Source organism: Oncorhynchus mykiss, chromosome 2, assembly GCF_057628025.1.
Source record: "Oncorhynchus mykiss isolate SJ-2025 chromosome 2, ASM5762802v1, whole genome shotgun sequence".
In the NCBI taxonomy this organism is placed as follows: domain Eukaryota; kingdom Metazoa; phylum Chordata; class Actinopteri; order Salmoniformes; family Salmonidae; genus Oncorhynchus; species Oncorhynchus mykiss.
The window spans coordinates 33,155,379-33,176,658 of NC_143023.1; the positions used below are offsets into that span (position 1 = coordinate 33,155,379).

General features: G+C 43.6%; 1 protein-coding gene and 1 long non-coding RNA gene across 3 annotated transcripts in view; one reads left to right on the top strand and one right to left on the bottom strand.

The window, feature by feature from the left end:
* Positions 1-20,999, top strand: part of LOC110487926 (inactive phospholipase C-like protein 2) — a 56,848-nt gene extending 35,849 nt beyond the window's left edge. For both annotated transcript variants that reach the window (XM_021559846.3, XM_021559854.3), the window contains exons 3-7: positions 312-2,795; positions 6,080-6,283; positions 11,785-11,860; positions 16,535-16,644; positions 19,446-20,999. In XM_021559846.3, coding sequence (XP_021415521.3) covers positions 312-2,795; positions 6,080-6,283; positions 11,785-11,860; positions 16,535-16,644; positions 19,446-19,652 — 3,081 coding nt within the window. In that variant the 3' untranslated portion in view covers positions 19,653-20,999. The remainder of the gene's footprint in view (positions 1-311; positions 2,796-6,079; positions 6,284-11,784; positions 11,861-16,534; positions 16,645-19,445) is intronic.
* LOC149985059 (uncharacterized) lies at positions 4,279-10,260 on the bottom strand. Its single transcript, XR_016486127.1, has 2 exons — positions 10,126-10,260; positions 4,279-6,273 (listed from the first exon to the last, which is right to left on the bottom strand). It is a non-coding gene; the product is annotated as an uncharacterized LOC149985059 (long non-coding RNA).
* Positions 21,000-21,280: the final 281 nt, after the last annotated feature.

Genomic DNA, 21,280 nt, shown 5'->3' on the forward strand with positions numbered 1-21,280 from the left:
AAACACTGACATTAGGCAGCTCCAATCACCAAGGAATGCTAAGGAGTTAAAAATATTTCAGTGAAATAATCAACCCATTTCAATATGCAGACACGTGCAAATGCTTAGTCATACAGAGTCTAGAATACCCCCACTCCCATGTTTTCAGTTGGCCTATAGTAAGTATATCTCAAATCAAATATTTTTCTTCCTGCTCAGAGAAGTGATTGAAAGAGTATTCAGCTCCTCTTTTTACCTCTAAATCTAAAGAGATTTTACAGATCAGATAGGTACAGATCAGGTATTCAGGTTTTTGCTTTTCTCTTCCTTAGGATGGCTCGAGGCAGCGCAGAGAGAGGAAGAAGACGGTTTCGTTCAGCAGCATGCCCACTGAGAAGAAAATCAGCAGTGCGAGCGACTGCATCAACGCCATGGTGGACGGCTCTGAACTGAAGAAGGTCCGCTCCAACTCCCGCGTTTACCACCGCTACTTCCTCCTGGACGCCGACATGCAGTCTCTAAGGTGGGAACCCTCCAAAAAAGAGTCAGAGAAAGCCAAAATTGATGTCAAGTCCATCAAAGAGGTGCGGACAGGGAAAAACACAGAAACGTTTCGGACCAACGGAATATATGATCAGATATCAGAAGACTGTGCCTTCTCAATCATCTATGGGGAAAACTATGAGTCTTTGGACTTGGTTGCAAACTCTGCCGATATGGCCAACATATGGGTGACCGGGCTTAGATACCTGATATCCTATGGGAAACACACCTTGAATATGATTGAAAGCAACCAGAACAACATGCGCTCCTCCTGGCTCGGTGACCTCTTTGAGGAGGCTGATGCCAACAACAGCAAGCACATCAGTCTATGTGCTGCTGTGCAGCTAATTAAAAACCTAAACCCTGGTCTCAAAAACATTAAGATTGAACTCAAGTTCAAGGAGTTTCACAAATCTAAAGATAAGGTGGGATGTGGTGTGACTAAGGAGGAGTTCATTGAAGTCTTTCATGACCTTTGCACAAGACCAGAAATGTATTTCCTTCTTGTCCAGTTCTCTAGCAACAAGGAATTTCTAGATACCAAGGACTTAACTATGTTTCTGGAGGCTGAGCAGGGTATGGCACAAGTAAGTGAAGACACCAGTCTGGAGGTCATTCAGAGCTATGAACCTTCCAAAGAGGGGCAGCTCAAGGGCTGGCTCTCCCTTGATGGGTTTACCAATTATCTCATGTCGCCAGAGTGCCACATCTTTGACCCTGAACAAAAAACAGTGTGTCAGGACATGAACCAGCCCCTGTCCCACTATTACATCAACGCTTCCCACAACACATACCTGATCGAGGATCAGTTTAGAGGCCCCTCTGACGTTACAGGGTACATCCGTGCCCTCAAGATGGGCTGTCGTAGTGTTGAACTAGATGTCTGGGATGGACCAGATAATGAGCCTGTCATTTACACTGGCCACACAATGACCTCGCAGATAGTCTTCCGCAGTGTCTGTGACGTCATCAACAAATATGCCTTTGTTGCATCTGACTTTCCCCTGATATTGTGTCTGGAGAACCACTGCTCTTTAAAGCAGCAGAGGGTCATGTTTCAGCACTTGAAAAAGATTCTTGGTGATAAGATTCACATGAATCCACCCTCATCTGAGGACAGCTACCTGCCCTCACCCTTTGACCTCAAGTGTAAAATCCTGCTAAAGGGGAAGAAGCTGGGCGCGATCTGCATCGGCTCGGAGGGCGAAGTGACTGATGAGGATGAGGGGGCTGAGATGTCCCAAAGAATGAACATTGAAGCCGACGAACAACAGAGCATACCACTGAAAAAGTTCCAGCTGTCCAAGGACCTCTCTGATCTGGTAACGTTGTGTAAATCGATTGCGTTCAAAGACTTCCCAACAGCTTTCCAAAGCCAGAGGCACTGGGAACTTTGCTCGTTCAATGAGGTCTTTGCCAGTCGCTGTGCCAGTGAATTCCCAGGCGACTTTGTTAACTACAACAAGAAATTATTGGCGAGAGTCTACCCCAGCCCAATGCGGATTGACTCCAGTAACATGAACCCTCAGGACTTCTGGAAGTGTGGTTGCCAGATCGTGGCAATGAACTACCAGACCCCCGGCCTGATGATGGACCTAAACATTGGCTGGTTCCGTCAGAATGGGAACTGTGGTTATGTGCTGCGACCAGCCATAATGAGGGAGCAGGTGTCATATTTCAGTGCCAACACTAAAGACTCAGTGCCTGGTGTGTCTCCTCAGCTCTTGCACATAAAGATCATAAGTGGACAAAACTTCCCCAAACCAAAAGGCTCAGGCGCCAAAGGAGATATTGTTGACCCTTACGTCTATGTGGAGATCCATGGCATCCCTGCTGATTGTGCAGAGCAAAGGACTAAAACTGTCAATCAGAATGGGGAGAACCCACTGTTTGACGAAAGCTTTGAGTTTCAGATAAATCTACCTGAGCTGGCCATGGTGCGCTTCGTGGTGCTTGATGATGACTACATTGGCGACGAGTTCATCGGCCAGTACACAATCCCCTTCGAGTGTCTCCAGCCGGGATTCCGGCACACACCGTTACAATCGCTAACGGGAGAAGTTCTTCCCCACGCCTGGCTGTTTGTCCATGTGGCCATCACCAACCGAAGGGGCGGGGGCAAGCCTCACAAGAGGGGACTGTCTGTGCGTAAGGGCAAGAGAAGTCGGGAGTATGCCACCATGAGGGTGCTGGTCATCAAGGCTGTGGACGACATCTTCAAGACAGCCATACTGCCACTGAGGGAAGCCACCGACCTCAGAGAAAACATGCAGGTAAGGGATTGTACATTTTTTGTAATAAGGGTTACATGGAGAAAATCAGTCCCCTCTGAAATGAAACTGGCTTGCCCTCCCTTAAGCAAAATATATTTTACCTAATCCCTCAAAATAAATTCTAAAAATAAGTGACCCTCCCCTATACCCAAAATAATAATTAAAGCAAAGTGGATAGCAGAGAACATGTCTACTGTTTACCCTCATGTCTTGGACAGACCAGAGCATTGCATGGCAACGCAGGAATTATTTATAGCGCACAGGCCTGCGGGCCAGAAGGTTATGGGTTGGCAGACCACCATGGACAACAGTAGGGATAGAAAGATCTCTCTCCTGCAGGTCCGAGGGGGGAAAAAACCAACATTTTTCATAAAAATGTCATGCACTTTGACATCTTTTTTAATACCACACAAATTACCAAAATTACAGGCTAAGAATGGACTGGGCGATAGCTTATGTGTTAATCTTATCATATTTCTCCAATGCCAAATCAGTGTGTCTGGTTTGCAACGTAGCTGTCCGTGTTTGCAAATGATTGGGAATCTGAGCATTGGTTCTTTTAAAGGTTAGGCCTATCTTTCCACCCCAGACAGAGTACCGAAGCTTTCAAATGTAAGCTTTATCTGCTGGCCACTTTTTTCCCGTGGTTTAACCCAACGAGAGATGGTCAGAAGTGTTTCCCTAAAGGCTGTCTGGGTTTAAACGTCTTCTATTGTACACAGTGAACAGCTTAATCAACTGATAGGCCTACAGCCTAATTTAGTCTGTCAAACAGGTAGGCCTGGGTAACCATTCTGTAAATTTCGATCCATCCCTAAGGATTGACTTGTAAAACATCACCAATTTATTCCCAGTTCATATTAGCCAGGCTACCCTATATTAAGTAATATTTTGGGGCAAATGTGCATGCTTTAATAAAGTCGTGGATGAGTCGTTTGAATCAAGTTTATTTACTCATCCGCCTACATGGGCATGTTTTTGTTAGAATATGAACACTGACCCCTAGAGTCAAGCGAGGATCACAGCAAGATTTACTACAAAGGCTGTGTAGCATCTAAAAAGAAAGCCCCTTTTGGCAAGAGAAAACAAAACCACCAAGCTTGATTGAATCAGATTTGCTCTAATCCATGTGTATTGCACAACAGTCAAGACAGACTCAAGGAGACTTCGCAGCTCAGAGGCAGTCTGGTGACATCCCCACTGGAGCACTGAGGCCCGGGGTTGATATTCAGATATCCAGGTAGTGGCTTATGAGCATACCTTCTAATATATCAACTGGAAAACGTGTTATGTAATACTGCACTGTGGCGCTTATGGGCTTGTCAGTAATAATTTTAGCAGGAGATTACTGTATGCAGTCTAAAGGACAGATTACCACAAATTATGTTAAATTGGAGTGGAAACGAGACTAGTGCGTCACCTATTTTTAAAAGAGCAAAAAACAGATATGGTGCTTTACTTCAAATTTGCACTCAGGAAGCTGTTAGGAGCAATGATCAATCTTTTATTGGTTGAAACAGGACAACAGAAAGATATTGACCAAAAGATGAACAGTAGGCTATTCTTACCCAGTACCCACGTGACAATTTGCCTGTTCAGATGATCCATCTGCTTTTGTGCATTCCTGTGTGCTCACTAGCTTCCTACTAGGCCCCGCATGAGCTAGTCTACTTCAAACAGCTGGTCTTTTCTGATCTTCGCCATCTTTTTCCCACTGAAGCAATACAGAGCAATGTGTCAGAAGGAAGTCACATGTTTCCCCACTCTGTGGTTGGTCTTTTGTGGTGCATTATGTATTGTGTATTAAGGTTTATTTTGGTCGCTCTGTTTACATTGTAGTCATTATGGATAACAGGCCACTGGCCCTGAGACTAACACATCTTGGGCGTTCTCTCTGTGGCTGTTTGTCCTCCCGGTTGTTTACACGCTGTTTAAATTGGGCCTTTCACAGGAAGGTGTGTGTGTGTGTGTGTGTGTGTGTGTTATCGAATGACTAAAAAAAACAACAAAGGTCCTTGAAGGTAACAAGTACTCTTAACTACTTCCTATCACAGGGTGTTTCTCTGTACTTGTACTTCTGCTTCTAGCCTGTTAATTAGTAACTACATAGGCCACATTAACTTAGGTAACTTAACAGAGCTCAGTTATTTTCTATGATAGATAATTGAAAACATTAGGAATCATCTAATCACTGATCTTTAGTCATAATGAATTAAATGAACCAGCTGAATGAGATAATTACTCAAGTGAACTATCACGGCTGTGAGCTTTATCTTAAATGACTAAAACCAAACCAAACTGAAATGAAAACAAACAGGAACTCTGAACTGTAATAATTCACTTGTCATTCATGCCCCAGTATCCTTGAGGCTAATACTGTTTTGCAACTTTATCTGCAATAGGGGTGTGGACATTTAAATGTTAAAGAAATTGGGATCCCTAACCGAAAAAGTTTATTTAACATTTTTATGTAGATCCAGAAAGTAAACGGTGTGAAGCGAACCCGTGCATATGTGCCGATACTGTGTGAGAGTGACGTGTTGCATCTCTCTCATCTCTATATCCTAGCTTATTCATTGATGATAGGCCCTGCTTTACTGAAGTTGCGAGACATTGCAGGCCCAGACATTGTGAGATACAGCATTGCATTGCGAGATAGAGCTTTTGATTGCTGATAGCCTAGTTCACGGTTCTGACTCTGTCTGCCTGTTGGTCGACCTGCCTATACTGTGCCCTTCCCCTCTCTCTCTCCATCCCCATCCGTACTTCCGAAAACTGTCTCCTCCGTTCTAAAAATACAAAATCTTAGAAGTCAATTCCTAGCGGAATCGAATCTTGACACTCATGAATGGGAGTCGAGGAATCAATTATTTTGAAGTCTACTTTCCACCACTACGTCATCGTCGTTAAAAGTTGGAAAAATGGCAGAGAAAGGCAAGCGACAGCAGCAAAGTCCTGTATGGCAATACTTTGAGAAGGAAATGCAAACATTGCGTGGTGGAATTCAGGTACATTAATGGCAGTACAGGTGCACTCCCAAGCAGTGCATCTGCATTGTGAATTCACATGTAATTTGATCCATTTTTCTTATTGTTTTAACAAAATTGTTTAATTTGTGACATCCCTAGTCTGCAGTACAATATGCTGCATCTTGTCCATTATAGAAACCAACTCAAACGTTCATCTTCCACTTTGTCCAGTGTTCTTTGTCTTCAATACAACAACATGCTTAGTCTTTAGTTCATCGTCAGGACACCAACCCAAGCTTTCACGTTCCTTTGCAGAATGCCATAGTGCCCTTCAAGGAACTATGTGGCCTCTCGGCGGTGGCCAACCTGAAGCAGTGCATCCTGGCCCTGTCCTCCCGGCTGACAGGGGCTGACAACAACCCCCTCCTGGTGTTCAACCTCAAGGACCAGTACCCCACCATGGAGCCCCAGGGCCAGCTACCAGATGTCCTGAAGAAGGTGGTCACCACCTATGACATGGTGAGTACAAGAAGTTTGAACAGTATCATGTTTTTTTTCTTCTTTGTTTTATAAGGTTAGTTGAACGAGGACATTCTTTTTTTAGGACCAGGACTTGAAATCCGGGATCTTACTGCATATTTTAATCTTAATAAAAGCCTTTCTCATTTAGACCACCACAAATGTGCTGATTGTAAAAACAACCTCAAAACACCTAGAGCATTAGTTTGATTCTAATCAAGTCAAGAGGAGGGTTTAGTGGGATTTGAATGGTAACATGGGGTTAAGAGGGTTAGGTAATAGGGCAGGGGAAGAGTTGTTTTAATCAAGTCATTTAATCAATGTTGACAAAGGACTGAAGTTATATTACACCCCCTCGGGCCTTAATTATATATGGCAAATATACCACGCCTAAGGGCTGTTCTTATGCATGACGCATCGCGGAGTGCCTGGATACATTCCATTAGCTGTGGTATATTGGCCATATACCACAAACCCCCGAGGTGCCTTATTGCTATTATAAACGGGTTACCAATGTAATTAGAGCAGTAAAAATGTGTTTTGTCATACCCATTATATATGGTCTCTTATACCACGGCTGTCGGCCATTCAGGGCTGAACACCCAGTTTATAATACGTCATTGAGGCTATTTCAATACAGACCTATTACGCCTTACACCTCACCGTAATCAATGTACCTTAATAATACAAGAGTGTTATAGAATGCCCTTCATCCCCATTTTGAATGTTTCATTACTTATCTAATGTATATGCTACAATACAGAGCGCAAGTTAACAACAACTTGAAAGCTCTGCTAGATTATCCAACGTGGCCATAGAAAAAGGAACATCTGATATTTCATTCTCAAATCTGTAGCCTATTTGCTCTGAATATGTATTGAATACGCTTTAAAATATTCATATTTTTGATATTTCTATTTGACACCAGCTGTTTTCTATGTCAGACATGTTTGCCGTATACAAAGCATAAATCCTGGAGAAGTATTGGTGAAGCTTATTATCCACTGTAGAAACACAGGTCAAAGGCCACAGACTGCATTAGTACACCATTAGCATAGCATTGCATGTCATTTACCTAATGTATTCATAATGTCTTTCTCTTGACTTTAGAACCCCCGCACAGAGCATGAAGGTAATGTGCTAACTAACTTGAGAACAAATGAGTCTTGCGTAATTCTACTCAAAAGTGTCTCACTCATTGAGAGTCATAGACAGACGTCAGTAAAGTTTGGATCGTGAGTTAATCGTTAGACAATGATTTGTGTGTCCTCAGGAAAATGTGAAGTGAACGAAGATCCAGTCGTGTGTCGTCGTCCCCTGGATACATTTTATGTAGAAGGACTGAGAAGCTCATTTTGGGTGACATTTTAAAAGGACATCCAAAAGGAATAAATACAATTATGCTGACACGCCCCTTGCTTGTACTTCTCACAGAAACCACTTCATGTACCATTTTTTTCCCCCCTCCAACACTTTCCCTGGTTGCCACTACTCTTGCTCAACTAAATATGTAATCTTTCTCATCACTCCCAAAAATGATGAGGTAGGGAAGTGTTTTACCCCAAGTTACCCTACAATTGACCCGTGTTACGTTTAGGTCCACTCTCCCAATGCACTCAAGGTGAATTGCAGAGCGGTAACGTGCTCAACCATGCCGCTGCTAAAAACTCTTGGTTTAAAATGGTGCAGTTCAGCATATTTAGGAGTAGAGAAATAAGTATGAATGGAAAGCCGGGATCCACCTCTCTTTTTTTTTTAAACAAATGCTATTTAAAACGGTTATTTTCCCCCACGATTGAATTAAGAATTGTTGTGCATTGACTGCTTGTCAGAATGCAGGTTTCCCTCCCTTTGGCACTCATAACTTGAATGCGCCTTGCGAGGAATATTTATCTTGCATAGAATACACAACAACAAGCCGACTAAGTAAATACCGTTGAAATCGGAAGTTTACATACACTTAGGTTGGAGTCATTAAAACTCGTTTTTCAACCACTCCACAAATGTCTTGTTAACAAACTATAGTTTTGGCAAGTCGGTTAGGACATCTACTTTGTGCATGACACAAGTACATTTTCCAACAATTGTTTACAGACAGATTATTTCACTTATTATTCAGTGTATCACAATTCCACTGGGTCAGAAGTTTACATACACTAAGTTGACTGTGCCTTTAAACAGCTTGGAAAATTACAGAAAATGATGCCATGGCTTTAGAAGATTCTGATAGACTATTTGACCTCATTTGAGCCAATTGGAGATGTACCTGTGAATGTATTTCAAGGCCTACCTTAACTCAGAGTCTCTTTGCCTGACATCATGGAAAATCAAAAGAAATCTCAGAAAAATAATTGTAGACCTCCACAAGTCTGATTCATCCTTGGGAGCCATTTCCAAACGCCTGAAGCTACCACGTTCATCTGTACAAACAGTAGTACGCAAGTATAAACACCATGGGACTATGCAGCCGTCATACCGCTCAGGAAGGATACACATTCTGTCTCCTAGAGATGATCGTACTTTGGGGCGAAAAGTGCAAATCAATCCCAGAACAACAGCAAAGGACTTTGTGAAGATGCTGGAGGAAACCGGTACAAAAGTATCTATAGCCACAGTAAAACTATATCGACAGAACCTGAAAGGCCGCTCAGCAAGGAAGAAGTCACTGCTCCAAAACCGCCATAAAAAGCCAGACTACGGTTTGCAACTGCACATGTGGACAAAGATCGTACTTTTTGGAGAAATGTCCTCTGGTCTGATAAAATAGAACTGTTTGGCCATAATGACCATCGTTCGGGGGAGGCTTGGAAGCCGAAGAACACCATCCCAACTGTGAAGCACGGGGGTGGCAGCATCATGTTGTGGGGGTGCTTTTCTGCAGGAGGGACTGGTGCACTTCACAAAATAGATGACATCATGAGGAGGGAAATTATGTAGGTATAGTGAAGCAACATCTCAAGACTTCAGTCAGGAAGTTAAATCTTGGTCGCAAATAGGTCTTCCAAATGGACAAGGACACCAAGTATACTTGCAAGCAAAGTTGTGGCAAAATGGCTCAAGGACAACAGTCAAGGTATTGGAGTGGCCATCACAAAGCCCCAACCTGAATCCTATAGAACATTTATAGGCAGATCTGAAAAAGCATGTGTAAGCAAGGAGGCCTACAAACCTGACTCCGTTACACCAGCTCTGTCAGGAGGAATGGGCCAAAATTCACCCAACTTATTGTGGGAAGCTTATGGAAGGCTACCCAAAACGTTTGACCCAAGTTACACAATTTAAAGGCAATATACCAAATACTAATTGAGTGTATGTAAACTTCTGACCCACTGGGAAATAAAAGCTGAAATAAATAATTCTCTCTCCTATTATTCTGACATTTCACATTCTTAAAATAAAGTGGTGATCCTAACTGACCTAAGACAGGGAATTTTTACTAGGATTAAATGTCAGGAATTGTGAAAAACTGAGTTTAAATGTATTTGGCTAAGGTGTATGTAAACTTCAGACTTCAACTGTAGATATAAACTACTCTATTATGGGTTTGTCTGGTTTTGTTTGCAGATGAAAAGTAAATGTGGACTCTTCCAGTATCTTCAAAGTGCTCCTCTGCAGAAATTGTCTTAATTGAAAGTGCTGTTCTTCATGTTGTAAATGTATTGTGTAGATTTTACTAGAAAAAAATGTAGGGAAGTACCAATGTTCTACAAAGTAGTAGTTTGTTTATGATAACCATTACCATTTTGAAGCCTTGTAAAACACTCCCAGTAGCACCACAAAATACACAAATCACCATAGCTAGTATTTAGCGAGCAAAGCCAGCGTTCAGTTCAGCTGCTTACCTCTCAATCCACTATAAATACCTCCCCATGTTGCTGTGTCTGCCACCAAGGCTGTAATTTCTTCACCCATTAGTAAAGTAATCAGTGTGCCTGACAGCCTCCAGCCCTGTTACTGCAGCTGTGGACTGTCACAAACAGCCCCCCCTCCTCCCTCACACACCACGCCCGCCTCCCTCAGCTTAGTCACGACGTGTTACACTCATCACAGACTGTAGGAATGCGCTGGGTTGCCCTCATAAAACTAGGTTTGATGCCCACCTCAATAAATATATAGGCCATATTATTAATTGTCAGTGCTTTCAACTAATTTTGTAAGTCACTCCTAATTTTCAAATTATGTATCAACATTTTCTAATATCTTTATTACCTAATGTCCCCATTAGGGTGTAGAGGGCTGGAGTCTGTTTGAAACCTTCATCTCTCTCTTCACTGCCTGAAGTGGAACGCCCAGCCCAGCAGTCCACCATGGACAAGCTGTCACAGACACACAGTCACAGTTGCTGATCCCCTTAGCTCCTGTCACATCGCTCTCAATGCTCCTAAGTAGGTACTCTCCTCTTTCTCACTGGCTGGAAAACTGGCACAGCAACAGGCATCGATCTCGGGGGGGGGGGGGGGGCGGGCATGTTGTTGGGTCACCGGCTGCCCGTCAGAGATTGACTTGGCAACTGGAGCTCTGCTGAAACAGCTGCCCACGCTACCCACCCCAAGCCCCCCGCCCGGTCTGCCTTGGCAATGGAACAAGGACCTGCTTTTATTATGTGACCTTGCAGTGCTCTTAAGTCACTGAGGGAATGTACAAGTCAATTACGCCAGAGCAGCGAACATAAAGCCCAGCACCCGGAAGGCTGCCGTAACTGTGTCATCTCGCCCCAGAATCGCATTAAGAAACCTATTCTAATTTTAGATGATCCATCATTTCCTTCAGATGATCATATTAATTGCATTCCGAGAGTCGGTAAGAAGGGAGAAAGATCTAGATGGTCGTACCCGTGTGTATGGCTTCTGGGTCGTGCAGTGGGTATTTACCAGGATCCATGACAGTAAACACACGCATCATTAACCTCCCGAAATACCCCCGATGTACCAGGGATGTATTTTGGGCTGTTTATTTTTTGGTCAGGCATAAGAAGTGGAAATGGGCCTCTATCTGTGATCAGAGCCACCATGACAATTTCAACACAGTCATTGAGGTCAGAAGTGTGTGCACTCAATTAAGGCAGGGAGCTACATTTAGAGGTCCGCTACCCAGCTGTAATGCCACAGATAAGGCTGCGTTACGCCTCCGAACAAGGCCTCTCCTATTTACAACAGATTCCTGTAATAAACAATAATAACCTACTCTTGAAATCACGTGTTTTCAGACCAACTCTGAAACAGGACTTTTTATAATGGTAACATGCAATTACTGTAATACCCTAGTTGTCTTGCAACTTTCAATAACATGCTCTGATACACTCCCCTCCTTCTGTTTTTACCGTGCCTCAGCACAACTCCCGCTGCTTGGCCCTCTGTCTCTGTAATAAGGGCCTAGGCTTCTTTCTACCCCGCACTGGATACATACTTCGCAAAATGAAGATTGCTCACCACCGCAGGATGCCAGGCTGCTGTAAAGGGAATAAAGAGGTTCATATGGACTGTTTTCTCCTCTCCTGACAGATGATCCAGACCAGCAAGACTCTGCTGGAGAACTCTGAGGGAGTCTACGACCGAATACTGCTAACCCAGAAAGCAGGTAAGAAAGGGAAAGGGGATACCTAGTCAGATGTCCAACTGAATGTATTCAACTGAAATGTGTCTTCCGCATTTAACTGAATCAGAGAGGTGCAGGGGGGCTGCCTTAATCGACGTCCACGTCTTCGGCACCCTGGGAACAGTGGGTTAGCTGCCTTGCTCAGGGGCAGAACGACAGATTTTTACCTTCTGGTTACTGGCCCAACACTCGAGAGGGATAGAGCTGAATAAAGAGCGTTTAACATGAAAAGCCCATTTCTCTGCAAAGATCCACTGTCCCTCAGATCTTCCCTTCTTCCTTTCATGTACAATCATCCCCCCTCTCTGAAGTCTGCCATGGAGAGCGGCAGCTAACAAAAAAGATGGACTGATTTATGCCGGCCCTGTTACATAAGAGTTATTAACATTTGATTCATGCTCATTTCTGTGACCCGGATGCTTTGAAACGCTGCTTTGGATGTTCCTGGTTTTTGATGATTCTCACGGCGTCGGCCTCGCTGCTCCTCTAATTAGGAGGGTTGCAGCTGAGGTGTTAAACACCCAGGTTCTGAACAGAACAACATCAAAGACTGGCAGGCGGCAGCGGTCCCTTTATGCCTGGTTTCCACCAGAAACCGCACCGCTACAAGACGTGCAGAACGAGATCAATCCCATTTATAACAAAATTAAAGGGAATCATTGTATGAGCAATTGATTGGAAAATAATTGATCTCATTGTGAGGAGAATTCTGCGTTTGCACTTTGATATGAATATTGCAGCTTGTGTGCTCTTGCAATTTTATTATATCTGTGCTATTAGCACTGTTTATCCCACTCCTTTGGTGAGTCTCTGAGAATAGCCTTCTGGCCCTGCATAATGTGTTGACTTGACCTGGGCAGGGGCAGTGTTAATCCAGTCTGCTCTGGGGCGTGGGGGATCGGGAGGATCTTGAAGCCTTGATAGTGTGACTGGCAGCTCATCAATGGAACACACTGGCAGAGATCCCACCCCTCGCTCCAAGGTGGGAGAGTCTTGGCTTGAGAAGCTGTCAGAATGTTCACTCTCTCTTCCTTCCCCCATTATGAGGAGAACTCAACAAGGTGGATATTTCCAGAAAGAGCTCTAGTGGTTCAAACTCTGCAAAACCAAATTGTGTGCTTTAAAAAGCAGCATAAAATTGACCTGTAGATTTACTACAGTACAAATAAAATCATATTCAATGAGAGGATAATTTAGACGTCTGTGTCTTTCATCTAATGCAGCGTATTTCAGCAATGTTTTCCATCTAAGCATTGTAGATGTTTCATTTATCATGGAGTAACTTGCTTGGAGCGCCAAGGGCTCAAGGGGGTGGAGGAGTGTCTTTTTAACTGAGGTGTGCGTCGCAAATCAATGGCTTCTCGCCGTCGTCTCCTCTTAGTATTCATCACAACACCTACAGGACCTGCCTTCAAGCTGCTGCCCGAGACATTAGCCATGGGTAGTCTGAGAGTTAAGATGTAAACTGCCTAAAGGAATGGTGATGAAAGGGACAACAAAAACAACTGTTTCTCTAGGCAGCAGGGTGATACGGAATCGTGCTCAGATGGTTTACTTTTTGGTGTTCTCTAGATCTATAGTATTACAGTATATTGTGTCCATAGTCTGAAAGCATTCCTCTTCAAAGTTGCTATGAAACATCACACTTTTTCAATGTATGGCTATTTGCCTCTAATCTTTGAAATGTCTATGAAAAATGAACCTAAAAGTAACTAGGGATGGGCACACGTACACAGTACTCGACTTAAGGTTTGCATTTGTTTACTAATTATTCGAATACAAGTACTTGAAATTCACAAATACAACTATTTAGTTGGTTACATTTATAAGCACTGACAATTTCAAACTCGAGTAAGGTGTGTGTATTGAAAAAGTGCAGTGAAAAATGTGTTAAGTTTGGTTTTCAGTTCTGTATCAGAACAACCAGCATAGCGCAAACTTTTTTGCCTTCAGCCCCGTTTCACGCTAACATGTGAGTACTCAATTATTTCCATGAGTACTCAAACACAGAAATTCTTTCAAATTCCCATCCCTAAAATGTACCTAACTAGGCCACTCAGTTGAGCCAAAACTATAGGCTACTGAAGCTAGGAAATGCTTCATAAGTATTTGTATTATTTCATTACTTAATATGGGATCTCAAGACAACTTAACAAGTTAAACATGGGCTTCCACATTAGCTGCCAAAGGCAGGTCACTACCAGGCACCATATCAAATCTACTGGGCTGGATTCAACCACTGACATTTTGCAAAATAGGACACAACAGATGTTGTATTTTCATCGATACGTATTGTCAGCTGTGAGTGTGAGTGGAAAATGGGTCAATACAAACTGTATTCCCCCCGGACAGTGAGCAGAACATTCCAGCAAAAAGCTACTGGAGTTCGGAGTCATCCATCATAACTGCTCAGAGAGAACAACCCGCCTCAAAAGACCCTCTGGGTAACAATAAACAAAGCTCAGTACTTATTTATTTTATTTTACCTTTATTTAACTAGGCAAGTCAGTTGAGAACAAACTCTTATTTTCAATGATGGCCTAGTGGGTTAACTGCCTTGTTCAGGGGCAGAACGACAGATTTGTTCCTTGTCAGCTCGGGGATTCAAACTTGCAACCTTTCGGTTACTAGCCCAATGTTCTAACCACTAGGCTATCCTGCCGCACCTTTAGACTTACTGTCTAAAGCGCACAGATCAAATGCAATACTTGACACTCACACGGGTACATCTGGGACAATTCAATAGCTGAACCCCAAAATACACCTAGTCTGGACAGAGTAATGCTTATAACAGATCCCACCTAGGTTAACTTTTACGAACTGCCTAAAAAAAAACAAGCTAAAGAGAAAATGTGGAACATAAGATGAATAGAAAAACACCATCACAGTAATGGCCATTAAATGCCGTAGGTGATTATTCTACAGGGTCAAATGCATCATCTATTCAGGAGGATTGGGGACACTCAATCAATGTGTTGCTTTTGCGATTCAATCCATTATTAATAAAGCTAGTAAACATTGTAGCCTAGGCTACAATACAGCTTGGGGAAACAGTTTCATGAATATTTCCTATGACTGGGCACTCTGGTCCAAGTTCATTATGCTGAGTTATTGAGCTCCAGGCAGACGAGGGAGAAGATTACACCATCTAAAGAAGCTAATCCCTGTTGTATTGTTATTGGCCACGGCAAACCCCTTTCCTACCTGCCGCTCGGTTATGGACTGTCAAAGGTGACTGAGAACCTTTTGGTGGCTCTATACAGTCTCTGTCAGCGGGCATACGCTTGCAGAGAATTGAGTTTGAAAGGGTTTGCTCAGAATTACAGAATTAGTCCCCCCCCCCCCCCCCCCACTCTACACTGCGTTGCTAAGCAACCCCTGCTGAGAGTTTGTGTGTGTGTCTTTCCAGCACAGTCATGCTTCATGAGTACAACAGTAGTGACTGTAGTTACAGCAGCACAACACCTGAGGGTGGGGGATAATCATTCCGGAATCATTCAGATGTTTCACAGTGCACAAATTCAAAATGGCTGGGAGGAACAGATTATTAGCACTGTGTATGGTCCAAAAAAAAAAGTCTATGCCCTACGCATTCTCTATAAGAGAATACAATAATAGCCTCAACCAGGGCCTAATTTGTGAACATTTTTTGGGGCCATTTTCTGTCTAGACTCTTCATCTAGGTCAGCTATGTGCTAACTGCTGGAGTGCCAATATCACAGACCTCAGAATCTCCTCCACATCCATCCATCCAACCCACACCCACTGTATATCTCAAATGTATGGTATTTGGTGTTGCCATGGAAACAACGGCAACAGGGCTGGGAACTGACCCAGAGCTGATAGAGCCCCGTGATAGATCTGAGCATGCTCAGTCCGACCGTTTCAGCTTGTGTTTGTGTGTGTGTGTGTCTGCCATCAGCTGAGTCTGGTAACTACTATCAGTAGTATACCAAGCTCCCGTTACAGAGCACCTTAACGGCCAGACCCTCAGCTGTTGCTCTGATGTTGTGGACTCCACTGCAACATGACTCAAATGAAACACACGGCAATGTTCGTCTGTGTATCCTAACGGAGAGCAGCACGCAGTCCGAGAGAGAGGAGGGAAGAGGGGAAGGAGAGGAGGAAGGGAGCTCCTCGGGAGACAAGTCCCTCCTCTGCTCAGCACCTTGATGCTAATCCACAGTGAGGGGATGACGTGTCTGTCTGCCCTGCCCATGCTAGTCTTGCTCTCTCTTTCTCTCATGCTCTCAAGAAGATGTCTCTCACTCCATCTTGACCTCACCGGCTTTGCTTCCTTCCTCATGTTGTCTGCTGGGCAGCTGTTTTCAGGCTGGTGTAATTTCTATGTACACTGAGAGACTAACATACAAAACTGACAGAGACAGATGGTTGAATCCGAAATGAATACTTAACGTATAATCATCTAAAGTGTGTTGGTGTTTTATCATTGTCTCACACGTCAAGAATGAAACCAAATGTGTGAAGGCCTTAACTTAAGACTTTTCTCATAGTGCTGACACTTGCCTAACCCCAATTGACATTTCATGAAAACCTAGCATATAAATGCATTGTACGTCAATGCTAGCCTCTGTGACAAATGTGTGTGAATACAGAGCGTAAAACTCATGTGTCCCCTGACCCCTCTCTCCCCAGCGATGGCGTTCCATGAGAACCTCCATGACATGGCGGTAAAGGAGGGCCTGAAGGGCAGGAAGCTGGCCAAGGCTGTGGAGAGCTTCACCTGGAACATAACCATCCTCAAGGTAAGGATAATGACCACCTAGTTTGAGTAATTTGTTTCTGCAATCTTTTTTTGTGACAGTATTTAGCTTTTGTTTAATCTGTTTTAGCTACCAATAAACCGTTTAAAACCATCACGTATAAATCGATCTGTGGACACCGTAGATCAAAATGGCTTGCATTGAGTGATAGCCCTGATTCTGACACAGGAAGCATGTCTCTTCTGCCTGTATGAAGCAGGATGTGAAATCTGACACCACTTGCAGCAGGGATGTCCCTCCTACCACTTAATTCGCCTACAGTGCCCTCGGAAAGTATTCAGACCCCTTGACTTTATTCACATTCGTCAGCAATCTACACACAATACCCCATAATGACAAAGCGAAAACAGGTTTTTAGAAATATTTAGAAAATGTATTAATAACAAAAAACAGATACCTTATTTTTGTAAGTATTCAGACTCTTTGCTATGAGACTCAATATTGAGCGCAGGTGCATCCTGTTTCCATTCATCATCCTTGATGTTTCTACACCTTGATTGAAGTCTACTTGTGCTAAATTCAATTGAATGGACATGATTTGGAAAGACACACCTGTCTATATAAGGTCCCACAGTTGACGGTGCATGTCAGAGCAAAAACCAAGCCAAAGGAATTGTCCGTGGAGCTCTGATACAGGATTGTGTCGAGGCACAGATCTGGGGAAGGGTACTGAACGATTTCTGCAGCATTGAAGGTCCCTAAAAACACACTGGCCTCCGTCATTCTTAAATGGAAGAAGTTTGGAACCACCAACCACCCGGCCAAACTGAGCCAGAACCGCCCGGCTAAACTGAGCAATCAGGGAAGGGCCTTGGTCAGGGAGGTGGCCAAGAACCTGATGGTCACTTTGACAGAGCTCTAGAGTTTGTCTGTGGAGATGGGAGAACTTTCCAGAAGGACAACCATCTCTGCAGCACTCCACCAATCAGGCCTTTATGGTTGTGTGGCCAGACAGAAACCACTCCTCAATAAAAGGCACATGACAGCCCGTTTGCCAAAAGGCCCTTAAAGACTCTCAGACCATAAGAAACAAGATTCAATGGTCTGATGAAACTGAGATTGAACTCTTTGGCTTGAATGCCAAGGGTCACGTCCGAAGGAAACCTGGCACCATCCCTACGGTGAAGTGTGGTGGTGGCAGCATAATGCTGTGGGGGGGGGGGTTTCAGCGACAAGGACTGGGAGACTAGTCAGGATCGAGGCAAAGAGGAGAGTTCCTTAACGAAAACCTGCTCCAGAGCTCTGACTGGGGCGAAGGTTCACCTTCCAACAGGACAACAACCCTAAGCACACAGCCAAGACAATGCAGGAGTGTCTTCGGGACAAGTCTCTGAATGTCCTTGAATGGCCCAGCCAGAGCCCTGACTTGAAGCCAATCTAACATCTCTGGAGAGACCTGAAAATAGCTGTGCAGCAACGCTTCCCATCCAACCTCACAGAGCTTGAGAGGATCTGCAGAGAAGAATGGGAGAAACTCCCAAATACAGGTGTGCCAAGCTTGTAGTGTCATACCCAAGAAGACTCGGCTCTAATTGCTGCCAAATGTGCTTCAAGAAAGTACTGAGTAAAGGGTCTGAATACTTATGTAATATTTCTTAAAGAATTAATAGATTAACAAATACGTTGTTTGTCGTAGATGGAGAATATTAAAATGAGATGAAAGGCGAGTTCCTAACAGGGTCAGGAAGTGAAGCTAGAGCTCCGAGAGATGTTCAAAGCGATGGGGCCGATGTTTTGATCGAGAGACCTTTAGAAACTTTGCCCATTTTCTCTAACACTAAATATACAAATATGTATTTTACAGTTCTAAGGAAGGTGAAGTCTTAATGGATTTGAAAAAATGTAATTTCAAGCCTTATACATAGTTTTGTTGAATAGGAAATAATCCAAATATGATCTGTGTAATTAAGCTTGTGTCCTCAATAGTGACTACAGCTCTGCAATTTCTAACTAGTTTTACTAGAAAAGTGAGAGTTTAACCTTGGAGTATGCAGCATTACTAGTTATTGTTTATCTCATGATAAATAATTACTTTGGGGGATTACGAAGATTACATTTTCGATTACATTTAGTTACATGTAAGAGGTTTAACTTAATGTTTGTTTTGAGGACAGACATAAGCAGTGAATTTAAATTCAAGAAACAACTTCAGAGCGAACACTTCAGAGATTATGATTCCACCGTGCAGTTGAGCTTCACTAAATAAGGAAAAAACAATATTTTTTGAGTTTGTTTACAGAAGGGACATAAGGTTTAAATTGACATTTGTTTTTCAGCTGCACCACGGTGGAATAAGAGCCTATGTCTGAGCTAGTTAGATTGCACACACTGTCTGATGTATTTGTCTTCATGCCGTTCATTTAATCCCTGTGTCAATGCAAGGGGTAATTATCGAGGAATGACCTTCCGCATATTTATTTGTGATATTTGCATGCGTTAATTGCATGCTCACCTCATGAGCGTTTGGGCTCATCATTTATACATGGTCCCCGGGAAATTGAGTTGGTGCCTGGTGAGTGTTTGGCTACGCTGCATAATTCATTATACACAGAAGCAGCGGTTACGCTCCGTGGGCATTGGGGAGGTGTAGGACTCCAATGTCTGACCGCATACAACTAAGATTAAACAGTTAGTACCACACTACTCTCTCGCTTCGTGACCTTTTTGAAGGTACAATTGGTTTCACCCTGTGTCTTTCGGTTTAAACTGGAGATTAAAGTTGTTAATACATGCTCCATTGTCTCTATATTGCCATTTCTGTCATGTCCCTTCCTCCCCTCCAGGGCCAGGCGGACCTGCTGAAGCACGCAAAGAGTGAGGTCCAGGAGAGCCTGAAGCAGATCCACTATGCCGCCCTCACCTGTAACCTCAGTAAGGACGGGCCTTCAGGGAGCACGGCGGGCTCCGAGTCCAGGGCCCGACCACGCAGCCTGGACGCCATCCCTGAGAAAGCCACGGGGGAGGACGAGCTCTCTGAGGAGGACAACTGAAGGCTTACGCCCTAAACCCTTCATACCTCCAAGCCCCTTGCCCTACCCTAGTGGCATACATAAACCTCCTTACCGCAGTCCCACTCAAACCTGACTACAGTGTACCTGTTCTAGTGCCGTTGCCACACAACTATTCTTATTCCAGTGTCGTATACAACCATTCCATTCCCACCCCAATCTCACTCAAACCTCCCTTTGCTTAACCAGGTACCACACAAAAAGCCCTTAACCCCTCCTGCCCACCTCAACGTCCAACAGCAAGATGTTGCAGGTCAACTAGGAGGGTCAAGTGAACTTGCAGCCACGGGACAGTCTTAAAGCCGTGACCTACTGTAGAGAGAGTGCACTTATTTACAGGCAGACCCCAGGGTCTGACCCTAGGAGAGCCGCTCTAAAGGGTCCAAGGATTTCTTAAGCACAATTTACGGGTTTCTGACCAACCAGAAATTAGAGCTGTGAATGTAATGGGAAACGGGAACAATGGAGAGAAGGAAAGAAGAAAAGGGAGGCGAGAGCTGTTTACAAGAATGAACTTGTTCTTGTCTGCCAAAATAGTATCTTTATATATGGAGTTCTGTTACTTTTTTTGCAGCGTGCTTCATTTTATTATTATATTCTTGAGAAATAAGATTTATTTTGTAAAGGAAATGGCTTGTCCATGAAAAATAACTATTTTATTTGTTTGTACAAATGAAATTGTGGTGTCCTTTACACTTTCCCACTGGAGAGTTCCTTTGTCGAGACGAGGGACGGATAGAGACTTTCAACCTCAGTGTGTGGTCCAAAGGGTGGCGCAACTGCTTAGGGAAGGAACCATGGAGAGAATAACTTGTTAGGTCTACGTTTTGGTATCATTTCACCATTCCACGTGAGAGGCTTGAGTAAGGTGTACAAAGTAATAATAGCTTCTCAACCCGTCCTGGTAACAAACTAGCACCCTATTCATGAATACGGTTTCATATATGACTGTGCCTCATTGCTACCAATCAGTCAACAAAAGGGATGGATGGTGAGGAAAGAGATGCTCTTCCTCACATCCCTCTTTAATCTGCTTTTGCCCACCAGTTGCTTCTAGTTTGTATTTTGTTCATTCTCTCCACAGTGCTGAAACAGCGTTGCTCCTGGTCAACTTTAGCCACCCACCGCCACCTCTGGATCTCACCCACCAGTGTTTTAACTGGGCCCACACTGAGACAAAAAGTTATTCAGAAACGTCAGTGCTGTGACTGTTGTATTTATAACTGTTGTTAACCATTTTTACCGATGGAGAGAAAAAGAAGAAAAAAATACCGGTTTTGCTTTTCTGTTAATTCCTGAAACCTTCAGAATAAACCACGTTAAATCGTTTCTGGTGTCAGATTCAATTCTACAGTGTGCTGTTTTCTGTTGTATTAATGCTATTACTGTTCTCGGGCAGGCAGGGTCTGGATATCCCAGCCATCGCATGGACCTGCTGGAGGAACTGAAGGATCTCTATAGATTTGTTAACAGTGTGCTGATAGGAGTGGAAAGAGCCTAGGGATATCTAGCGAACCACAGGCGTGTCTGGCACATGTTCTCAGATACACACAGACCTGCACACACAGCTGATAACCCATAAAAACATAGACACAATTCTTCTTCTTTTT